General features: G+C 42.9%; 1 protein-coding gene across 1 annotated transcript; it reads left to right on the top strand.

The window, feature by feature from the left end:
- The first annotated feature begins 637 nt into the window (after window positions 1-637).
- On the top strand, window positions 638-1,909 carry LOC125880180 (nicotinamide riboside kinase 2-like). Its single transcript, XM_049562493.1, has 2 exons — window positions 638-1,007; window positions 1,905-1,909. Exons 1-2 carry the CDS (start codon window positions 638-640, stop codon window positions 1,907-1,909), a joined length of 375 nt encoding a protein of 124 aa, XP_049418450.1.
- The last annotated feature ends 10,415 nt before the right edge of the window (window positions 1,910-12,324 follow it).

Raw genomic sequence — 12,324 nt, 5'->3', positions numbered from 1 at the left:
GTCTAAGATTGGGTGACACCCCCTACCAAGCTTTTAAAATGTTTGCTTGACTCCTGTCCACCCTTTTGCACCCTGACGAAGACTTTAGGGTTGAAACCCATCGGTGTTTTGATGTAAGCAGCCATGTTTTGAAATAAAGGCTTTTTAACTTAATTCAAATGTATCTGTTCCTGCTCCACGCATGAGCCCCTGAAGTTCATTTTTTTCTGACCCTTTTCTTCAAGAGTAAAAGTACCGTATGAAAGACGGTCCTCGAGCACACTACTATTTCGTTGCTCCAAGTGATCATTAAAGGCCACAGTGTCTTTGTCACATGACGAAGCAGACGAGACGACGCTGCTTGGCCTCGTCAATGGAACATTTACATTTAAAAAACGCCCAAATGGAACTGCTTATAGGAGCGCTGTTAACTGCAATATCTACAGTAAGGAATTTTCGTACCACTGGAGTACTTCAAGCCTGAAATATCACCTCAACGCAAAGCATTTAGCAGCGAACCCAGAGGACAGAGCTAGCACAGCCTTTGATGCTAGAGCTAGCAGCCAGCCTCGTCATGCCACACTCAACCAGACGGTCAGACGCAAACTGAGTGAGTCTACCTGTGACTGACTGACTAACTCCCTCATACAAGGGAGCTATGATGAGTACGATCTATGCATGGTTGGACAACCCAGTGAAGTTCAAGAAGTCTAATGGCGTCAATAACAACCTGGATCCTGAGATCGTCCCAAAGTCTGACCACAAGGAGGAGGAGGAGGAGGAGGAGACTCACATCCTTATTGTGGAGGGCTTTCTGCTTTACACCTCTGGACCTTTGATCAACGTGCTTAACCAACGCTACATTATCTCCACCCCATACCAAGAATGCAAAAAGAGGAGGTACTCTAGGAACTACACGGTGCCAGACCTCTTCTTCCTCTTCGACGGCCACGTCTGGCCCATGTATTTGAAACACAACAATATCACCTTTAACGAACATCCCCCGTTTTTCCTTATCCGCTGCGAGGGTCCAAAGGACAGAGGGATGTCGTGCGTTGTAAAGCCCTGTGAGGCAAATTGTGATTTCCGATATTGGGCTTTATAAATAAAATTGATTGACTGATGATTAATACAATGGGCTGCAGATCAGTGCTGGTGGTAGAGGACAGGGGGACAGTTGTGTCCAAAATCCAGTAGCTTTACTATGACACATCTGACTTTAATGGACAGGAAAGCCAAGTGTGAAGCGGGGAGAGAGAGAGAGGGGATGACATGCAGCAAAGGGTCACAGGATGGACTCAAACCCGGGCCGCTGCGGCAACAGCCTTTTACATGGGGCGCCTGATGTTTTCTAAATACTTTCACGACAAAAATTGATGTTTGCGATTAAATAAGATCAATTAATCACAGAGCATGTAATTAATTCACTTTATAAATCGCTTGACAGCCCTGATAGATGGGGTATGTTAAATATGAAGAGATCCTTGTGTGAATGATGAAACTAGGCCCAGACTCCAGAATGTGCGGCTCGGAGCTCAGAGGACACTCAGGGTGGTCCTCACAGTGGTCTGTTCTTCCACTTATCCATTCATCACTTTCATCTGTCAACCAGCCCCTCATAAATATGTGGACGAGGTTTTAACTGACATCTTAGACTGATGGATTTTCAACAACTGGGGCAAATCTTGTTAAACAACTGCAGATTCATGTTTTCTATATTTTGCAAAGAAAGAGGAAACTGCTGGGAGCTTAAGTGACGTCAGCATTTTTATATAATTGTCTGACCAGTAAAGTATTGTTCTGCTATTTTCAGCCTGTTTACTTTGAAACTGTTTGCCAAACTGTCTGAAATATGACGTTTCCTGCCCTTTGCTCAACTTTGTGAGCTCTCTGGGTTTGTTGATTTCTCATGTGTGATTCTGTAGACTAACAATGGGTCTAGTTTGGGCATTCATGTGGCACCTCAGGGGTCCAAGGATCTAATCTCCACAGAGATATGACCTTTTCCTGTTTCCCAGTGTTCTCCTCTGAATTAGAGTCTTTGAGGATTCAAAACAAATGTCAAGGAGAAAATGTGGAAATATCAAGATGAAGGAGGGCAGAGTGCATCCTGGTGCAGATTAACTTATTAAAATATTTGGATCCATCAGTCCAGATGCTTAATCCCCTCGCTGTGGATCGCTGGATGCGTGCGAACAGAAAACAGTTCAAAGGTGGGATTATCTCTGACTCTCGCACCAAAAATGGACGTGAAATGAAAAGAGAGCACAAAGTCAGTCACAACAGATTGACCCATGGAAGACTTCACACTACTTTTTCACAACTTTTGATATTTGATGCGACTTTAAAACTGCTAAATCCAGTTTGTCTTGGAGAAATATTCTTCATCCTATCAAAACACTCTATGTTTTTACATTAATTATTATTATTACGTTAGGATTTAAAGACTTTGCAGTGTTGTTATTGTTGGCTTGTCCCTCATTTGTCAGCATCAGGGGAGCATGGTCAGTCTTGCAGGCTTGAAGGCGGCTGTCTGTGGAGCCCAATCCGTGTGGTGGGCGCGCACAAGGGAAGCCTTGAAGTTGTAATCAGCTATCCAGGTGTATTTCTTTTGTTGTGTTTATAGAGGCAAAATATGATGTGGTCTATATTCAACATGATGTAAGACCCTTTCACACTTGGCAAAATGCCCACTAACAACTGCTAACACCTGTCTTTCATATCTAATGAGAAAGGTCACAATCAGCATTCAGTCCTGGGGCAAATTACGCTGCAGTGGTTGCGTGTACTGACTGGCTCCACCTCCGATTGGCTTTAATTGGCAGTGATTGTTTGTAGTAGTCTTTAATGAAACCACTTGCAACACACAGAGCAAACAGGCCAGTGAAACAATGAGCAAGATTAAGTCCTAGGCCTAAGGCTTCCCGGGGCACAGGCTTAGTCCAGAACCTTTGGCGAGCCATGCCGAAGCAGAGAGCAGGAGAGTCCCTGGTGTCAGTTCAGTAAGGTGCAGCGGTATCATGAGGGAGCAAACAAGAGGCAGTAGCCAGGTTTCCATCAGCCTGTTTAGATGCACATCTATAAGTATCACATCGGAAAATTATGATGGAAACGTCAAAATTCAAATTAAAATCCCCTGATTCACACAAACTAAAATATGCTCGCTTTAGCCGGGTTTTGGTCGAATCGAAAAAATGTTGATTCGCAAAACGGGGGATGGAAACATTTATGTTTGAATTAAGTCTGACGTAGCGCACCTCTCTCCATGGTGATATCCACACTCTGGGTCGGGAACGCGGTAATGCATTTACAAGCTGGTTGCCAACCGCCAGAAAACATAGAAGAAGAAGAATGCGAGACTTGTTTTGTTTCCGGTTCTGAGGAAAACTCGCGCGAGTTCGTAGTTTTCACCAAAGTCCGTACATTTAATGGAAAGACACAGGATTCGTATTTCTTTTAATGCGCATTTCCCAATGATTCGAATCACTTTTGGATGGAAACATAGCTAGTGCAGAAAGGCAGAGGATCCAATATCAGGTGTACACACAAGGAAAATCACCACACCTGTTAGTAGTCAGCTGGACCAGCGAGGATTCAAGAAACCAGCGGTGATGATGAGTGGATGCCGCAGCGCACACACAAAGGCAGAATGTGCAGCCATGCGATGAGGTAACCACAGGAAACCACAGGCAGCAGGACAGGTAAACACAGCCATGAGGAACAGGCGAAAAAAAAAAAACAGGAACGTGGAAGCAGCACTCTTGGTTGGTGACAGAAGGCTGACTGGTTTACTGGGAAGCAGGTGAAGCAGTGGAGCAGGGGAGTCAGAGGCAGGCAAGGTTGGCAACGAGAAAGCAGTCCAAGAACACACGCTGGGAAGTCTTGCCAGAAGTCAGATTATGACCGTTTTCTTTTGTCCCATAGTCACTGAAGTAAATTACAAAGATATCACAGAGGCTGGTGTGAAGTGGAGTGGACTGGTGCATGAGTGAAGTCGATCAGTACGTTTACATGCACAGGTAAGTCGTACTATAGTTACAGCTCAACTCACAAACAAGTTAGCTACGGTACACTAGCGGCAAACTGATACCATAGAGGACAACTTTACAGCTCTGTACATTTCCTATGTGCTGTATGCTTTACTTTTTCTTGTAGTGCATTTAATGCTACTCGACTTCTGGGTCAAAGCCCTGGTTGGAAACTGTGGAGCATGCTCAGAGCACCTTGGAGCAATTCGCATTATCTGGGTGTGTTAGCCTGACGTTGAGAAATTTGACTCAGTACCATTTCAGTCAGACTAACATGATTAAATGTATTTTAAAAGTCCAGTTTTAGTCGGACTAACACAATAAATTGATTTTCTCTAATGACATGTAAACGTACTGAGTATCACTGCCGCTGCCACCGTGTATAGATGTGGCAAATCAGGGATGTGTCAGGAAACGGATCAACATCGAGTAGGAGAGTCCTGCGAGACGGAGTCTGGACTTTTCAGAGCTGCGTTCATGAGTTCTAATTGTTGATTTTTGCCACAATTTACCAAAAGAACAAAGCAGGCATGACCTATGATTTGTACGATCAAAATCTTCGTCATAACGTGTGATTTTCAGTAAGTAGGTTGTTAGTTTTGAGGTTGCTTCCTGTAGCGAAGGGAATTTGGATACTGTCACATTGATAGCAGAGGGAAGGGAGAATGATGGCTGAAATCAACGCCCAATGGCAGGTTTATAGTCACTGTCTACATCTGGTGAGTCAGATTAGCCTGCTAGTGGTTGTGTGCATTTTTTGGAGACACATTTAACCCTTTGTTGACTGCCTTTGGGCTCCGCGTTTTAATAGCAGGTTAAAAATGGGTTTGTCTCATTGGTAAGTAGTTTTGATTTTGTTGTTGTTGTTGTTGTGTATGCTATCTTGGTTAGATAGGCTGACTCTTGTGGTGACTCTAATGTGAACAAATTTTGTCAAACTGACTTTAGGTGTTATGATTTGTGATCTAAAGAGAGACCACGTGTTTTCAGTGTCGTATTACGTTGAGGTAGAGGTCGATCCACAGCTAAAAAAGAGTGACTGTTGATTGTTGCCACATCCAGTTTTGCAACAGCAGGAAAAAAATGAGGAAGAAAATGAAAAATCTGACTCCATGTACTACGCTGGATGTTATCAGATACTGGGAAGAGTCAATGCTTTTTTTGGCAACAATGTCTTATCAATCTCTGCAAAAGCATAAAGAACTGAAGATAACCCGTGTATAGCCGTGCTTCTCTCCTGGGTGCCAGCCGGTGCAGCATGAACCTCAGTAAACCCAAAAGAAATCATTTTTTTCTACTAATTTTTGATATCTTATTATAGATATCAGAATATTCAAGTATTTTGTTCTTTAAATTTTTAGTATCTGTGTACACTTAACATTAATTTTATCTCCTTATCTTGTAAAATGTAATATTCATGCTAAAGTGTTGTGTGGTAGACGTGTCGTTGCTGATGGCTTTGTTGCTGATGTGCACCTGCTGGACTCTTTGCTAATCAGCTTGTGATTATTTAACAGGAGCACCTGATGGCAATTAAGCACAGAGCGAATCTGATGAAGCAACATGTGCTGGGGCTCTGATTTCCTTGAGGGACTGTTCATTAATTATGAGGGGAGAGGGGGTGGTGCGGAAAGGGGAAGGCAAGTCAAAGCCTAGGGGAGGAATATAAAACTTTAAATGGCTGTATTTTGTATTTTTAACCAACCATTTTTAACCATGTTTACCTCTGAAATCAAAGGAAAACATTTGCAAGTAATCATCTTTCATTTGGAAGCAATGTTTTCTTTAGAAATGAACAAAATTACACTATTTATCACAATCAGAAACAAAAACAGAAATGATTGGTGGATTTTCAAATATGTGACTGTCCATGAAAACATTATGTGCAACGAACAAATAAATTTTAACCTTTATTTTAGGATTTTCAATATAAAACATAGGCTCAGTACATCACTTTAAAGCCCCTACAAGGAACTTTCATTTTGAGTTGATTTTGGCGACCCTGTGGACAAAAGCGGTAGTGTTTTGCCGGAATGAAGCCTTCATTTCCCATGAGCTCTAGCGCGTATTGTCGCAAAGATGTTTACCTCGCTCGTGCATGTGTTTGTTTTGGGGATGAATGAAACAACAAGACGGGAAAACTTTGCCCCCGCTCCTATCGGGAATCCCAGCTCCACCTCTCTGGCATAAGCGCCACCACCACCGCCGGGGTAAACGCAGCGGTCGGCTGGTAAGGCTGAAGGCCTGTTTAGCGAGCACTTCCATGGCTTCTTGGACTGAGTATGGAGCGGTGCCTCGCCTCTTTATTTCTCGGCACTCGCTGTGTCAACGCCTGGCTGGTACCTGTCGTCGGCCTAGATGAGGTGTTCCAGCCCAGCGGCCCCTGCTCTCCTCGTCCCTGCTGGCGCAGGGTGAATCTGCGCAACCTGCGGCTTCTGCGTGTGGCTCCCCGGACAGCTAACGCCGTGGACCCGCTGGCTCCTGCCAGGATTGGGCTGGTAAATGCTAGATCGCTAGTGAAAAAAAGGTTTATCCTGAAGGATTTCCTGACTTCCCGAGGATTGGATTTTCTCTGTGTGACTGAGACGTGGCTGACTGTTGATGAGTCCAGTGCTTTCACAGAACTTTTACCCAATGATTGCTGCTATTTTAACTCCCCGTGGACGTCGGGTCGAGGAGGAGGAATAGCAACTATTTATAAGAGTCACTAAATGTAAGCAGCTGGGTAAGATGACGTGTGCCGTCTGAGTGCCGTAAATCGTTTTGTCCTGGAAGCGACCTGGGGCGGACCCAGAGACAGTTTCCTAAAGGTATGGATATACACTATATAGAAATAGCTTATCTTCACACCGATGGTCTCATTTGCTGTTGTAGGTCACGCACAGACATCAGCAGAAACGAGAGACTTTTGCATATCCAGTTAAAAGTTCCTTGTAGCGGCTTTAACAATTCAGTCCTTGGACTTAAACATTACTAATAAAATAAAATACATATACACAGCGATTTACAATTCACCACCCCTGAGATACTTAAGTACAGAGCTCAAAATTCTGACAAATATTTGAATCTTATTCTTATTAGAAAACCTTACCCTTTCTAAATATAATACATTCATTGGTTCTCTTATCCACATACATGTTGGTGCACAGTCTGACTTGCACATACGTAGAATACATTTCCTTGCCACAGTCATATCAAATTAAACGGCCTGAGTTTTATACTTGTCTGCCAAAGGTAACACTCGTGGCACCTAGGACAACAACTAGTGGGTTAGGATCCCAGTTCTCCTCAAAGACATTAGAGGAACATTCAAATATACTCTTCCAATAACTGAACAGTTTCCAACATGTGCAAAGAGAATGTGTTAATGTCCTGTCTGCCTCTTCGCACCTACTGCAGAAAGGGGAAACAACAGGACACATCTTATGCAATTAGTCTTTGGAGTAGTATAACTGAGGCACTAGAGTTAATTGAACATGTATGCACACTTTCAAGACTCTCCTTCAACGAACGGAAAAAAATATATATAACCAAATCTGAGCTTAAAACAGTATAAGGTCATTAAAATCACTTTGACGAGGTCGGACGTACAGTAGGACTACCATTTCAGAGCCACGACCACATTTCTTTCGCGTTGGTCATCTTTCGTCTGGGACAGCCCAAAAACGCAAGGTGGATACCAAGCTAAAACCTAACCATGTGCTTTTATTTGTCATCCTGGTGTTGGTAGCAGCGTCAGGCAGATGCAGTAGCCCTAAAGTCCACTGATAAAGTGGCAACATGTGAGGACTTGGGATGAGAACGTGTTGGAGGGTCGTGCATTTTCCAGCAGTCACTCAGGGAGGCTCAAGGAAGAATATTTGCAGCTTTGGGGAGGGTCAAAAAAAAGAAAAAGCAAGTAAACACAGAGGTGGGTTAGAGATCAAAGGAAAACACCTGCACGACAGGTGGCAGACAGACAGAGGAGAAGAAGGCGGCAGTATGTGTCGTCCTGTTAAGAAGAAGCAGCAGCAAACATTTCGACTCAAACTGTGACTTATCTCTCAGGTTTTGTACCAGTCAGATGTCTGATACTGGCTCTGTGTATCCTCAGTGATTTATGCTAATGCTGCCTGCTGCCTACGTGATAAGAGACGGAGGACTCTGAGGAAGCAGCTGGAGCGATTTATCCTGACTCTCTCTGATTAACATCACGATCATCAGGAAGCTGTAGTTCAACAAACGATCACCAGTTTGGTTCTTCCCACAGAACATCTCCTGATAAAACTTCAAGCTAATTTTTCTTTTCGTTTGTGCTCATGTCCGGACTCTTTTTCCATTACCAAAAAAAAAGAAATGTCTGCAGCCGTGAACTGGTGACCATACAGTGATAAAATTCCCCCAAAGAGTTGCTGCTCTACTCATGGATGGAGTTGTTTATGCATTATGTTGGTGCTATTTCCGAATGTTTACGGCATGTGTGAGATGTCAGTGGATAAATGTTTCACTAAAATGTGTCTTCACATTCCATATTTGACACATTACATCGCACATGTCCTCTTACTGGAATCTGAGAGAGTAATTTATTTACAGAACAAATAACTGCTCTGTAATGAATGCCGTCTGCGTCTCATGGTTAAAGATGAGGGTTAATTTGATTTAACTTTCTTTCTTTAGAGCCTTGTTTCTCATTTGGATTCAGAGATTGATTTCTATGTGCTCAAGGTGTTTTGTATTAGCAGGTCAGAGTGTAACATCTGCAGCTGCAGCAGCATGGTGCAGTCTTTCTCTTAAGTCCAAACCAAACAACCGATTACTGTATGACTGACCTCTCTTTCTTCTGAATATGAAACGTTTCTCATATTTTTTCATCCCCCAGAGGCTCCGAACCTTTCATTTGCCATCTACGTCTGATGGGAATCAGTCTGGACAATCACAAGAAAAGCTGGCGCCGGCGCCACCGTGTCAGTCCCTGAAGCAGCAAAGAAGAAATTAAAATAAAGAAAACCGCTGAAATATTTTCCACTTATTTTTCATGAAAACATTCAACCTCATTGCCAGAAAAATGTTGGCATTGTACATTTCTGCAAACCATATAGATAAAATATGTTTGTATATTATTAGCGCATACATGTAAACTTTATGTTACAACCTACTGTTGCTGCTTCCTCTTCCTCATGTTGTGTCTGATTTATGTAATTTCTGTTTGTCATTGATGCTGCTCTGTTCTGTTCCCAGAGGACTTTGCTGCTGCTTCCCCTGCCTTAGGCTTTCCATGTAGGCGCATGGAAGGGCAAGGAGCAGTAGCAATATCTCAGTTAAAACAACTGCTTTTTGTGGCATTGCCCTGGCAGGAAAACAGAGTCATGTCTTCCTGCATTTTATGACAATATCCTGGGTGGAAAAACAGCAACGGGTCACCAGTAAACACCCACAATTGGTGACCAAACAGCCGCTGGAAGCAAAGCAATGACTCACTTAAACACTGGTTCCCAACTGGTCCAGCCACCGGGTCCAGATTTCTCCTTAGTCATTAGTTCAAGGTTCACGCAGTTTGATATATTCAGCATCATACTTGTGTTTGGTCATGCCATTGAGCTAGTTTGCTGTCTCTGTCAAACAGCTGTCCATGAGTCACTCACTCTACAGCAGGAAACAACACTTTAAAATATAAATTATGTGCCAGGAATTCACTGTACTTAAAAACGAAGTGTGTTTTTTTACCAACTTGACGCATTTATGAATCACTTGTGATCCATTCAGAATGGACCAGCGACCCACTTTTGGACCGCGACCCACCATTTGGGAACCACTGCACTAAAAACACGACCTGTTATGTTGTTTATTGGTCTTGAACAGTGGTCGACAGATTGGCAGGCGTCACATCAAGGTATCATGTCGTCCACCATCCTCTCTCCCTCCTGATGACAAAGGGCCTGTCCCAACACCCACACTTCCCCTAGAAACACCCACTTGCACTTGGTTGTGCACGTTCACGTTTAGGCTAGTGGTGTCCCAAAACAGAATTGAGGTAGTTGAAGTGGTTTCCAACACTTAAAATCCGCACTAGATTCCAAGGAAGCCCCGACCCACACTTTCAACGTAGTGGAAGATGAAATTTCCCAAAACACCATGCGGAGTCAGCAACTTCGGCAAGTTTTAGAAAACAATTTGATACTGTGTGATCGGAATGTAGGCTATACAAACAACAGATGGTTGGACTAGCATAAACTCATCGGCAACTCGGTTGAACACAGCGTCAAAATATTTAAACAAATCGACTTACCCGAACAAAATCGTTCAGAACTAGAAGACGTCATAGGCGCCTCCTGTTTTCAGCATTTCTTCTCCGTTGATTCATCAGACGGAGAAGAATAAACATAGCACACGCCACAACACAAGCACTGGAGCCAGTATTTTCAAACCTGAATGACTAATGGTATCTTGCGGCCACGCCAACTTGCATGAAGTAGTGTCTCATTTCTTAGGGAAAGATCTCTACCCTAATATTTCACCCTTCCCTCATCAAGGGTTATCTCGCAAACGAGGGCGCTCAATACCAAGTGGAAGATTTAAGGGGTAGAAATGGGACTGGGCCAAAGTCAGCTACTGCGCCATTATGGAGACAGAGACACGAAACATTCAAATGTAATGTATTCTTGTTTGCAAAAACATAGAAATGGCTGACATATTTGCACACACAAGTTACAGCGAATGAGTGATGAGTTTTAAATGAACTAAGTAATTTTAACAATAAACTCCAAACACTAAAATAGCAAAGTATTACTGGGAAACATTCTTACTTGGATGTTGCTGCAGTGAACCTACCGTATCTATAATTCAGGTCTTGAACTCAGTTCTTGTGAAGCCTCGTCATTCCCTGTGCTGTTATCTCAGAGTGTTTCCCATCACTGAATGAACTAACAGGAATAAAAACAATGATCCACACAGATGTTTTCAGGACCATAAGAACAGCATTGTTCATTTGGACGAGTGTGGGACATGCATGTCCAAATAAAACAACATGGAGGAGCCTGTTGAGGTATCAAGGCTGCAGATCTGTCTGGGAGGTCTGGGGGTCCTCATCAAGAAAAAATTCAAAACTAATTTCCTACTATATTATATTATTTGTGGTAAGAAAGTACAACAATACAGTATATTATATTAATATGCAACAAAATACTACTGTCTACATAAATTACACATGCAGCGTAACATAAATAATTAACAGTTTACTCAGACTTCATGCGGGCTATCTGATAAATACGAAGTACACCACTTGGAAAAACCCTTACAGCCCACAGACCGTAATACTAAGATCAGTCATAATAATAATGGAAGTATGTTTATGATTTCCACCAGACATAGGCCTGGACAAATCATGTGTTTGGTCATGTGTCTGTTCTTTGCTAGTCTCGCAAACTTCTGGACCAATGAGCCTAACATTTTGTGTTCATATTTATGACTTGTTGCTTACCTCTTGTGTGAATTCATAATCGTGAAAAACGAAATCACCACCGCTAAAAACAACAAGCCTTATCGTCTGTTGCAAGAATCATTTTGGCCTTCGCCATGGCTCAGAAACTGACATTCATTGAAAGGTTTGGTCTCATTTTTTTAACCAGAGCATCTGCAGATTACGCTAAAGTTAGACACGATACAAGATGAATTAATCCCCCGTTTTTAGTAGTTAGGCGGCACAGTGCAGCGGCTAGCATTGTCACCTCAGAGTAAGAGGGTCAGCGTGGGTTTCCTCCAGGTACTCCAGCTTCCTCCCACAGTCCAACGACATGCAGGTTAACTGGTGACTCTAAATTGTCCGTAGGTGTGAATGTGAGTGTGAATGGTTGTCTGTCTCTATGTGTCAGCCCTGTGATAGTCTGGCGACCTGTCCAGGGTGTACCCTGCCCAACAGGATAAGCAGTTATGGAAAATAAATGAATGAAAACGCTAAAGTTAGGCACCATACAAGATGAATTAGTCCCTGTTTTTGTCATCTTTGTCGCCATCTTGACTATAAGGCATCCATGAGGGACAATACCACGCCATACCACACCAGAGGCATTTCAGAAGCAGTATCTTTCGCCTACCCATTTTGTAGACTTAAAGATTTTCCTAATTTGGTCATCTTTCCTTGATATTTGTCTAAGGGCTGCTGTGAAACTGCAGGGCAACAAACAAAGTTTATCTTGGGGGCGTTGGCACTATAGACAAACAAGAAATGGCAGCAGAGGAGATGCCAATGCACCAATGCAACTGGGCTGAACAGCCATAAAGAGGTCCAATTTATTTAGGACATTTGTGCACAAAAAGAAGGGTGCTCAATTTTTTGCACTTT

Source organism: Epinephelus fuscoguttatus, linkage group LG19 (assembly GCF_011397635.1).
Source record: "Epinephelus fuscoguttatus linkage group LG19, E.fuscoguttatus.final_Chr_v1".
NCBI classification, from domain to species: domain Eukaryota; kingdom Metazoa; phylum Chordata; class Actinopteri; order Perciformes; family Serranidae; genus Epinephelus; species Epinephelus fuscoguttatus.
This window is presented reverse-complemented; position numbering and strand designations above follow the sequence as displayed.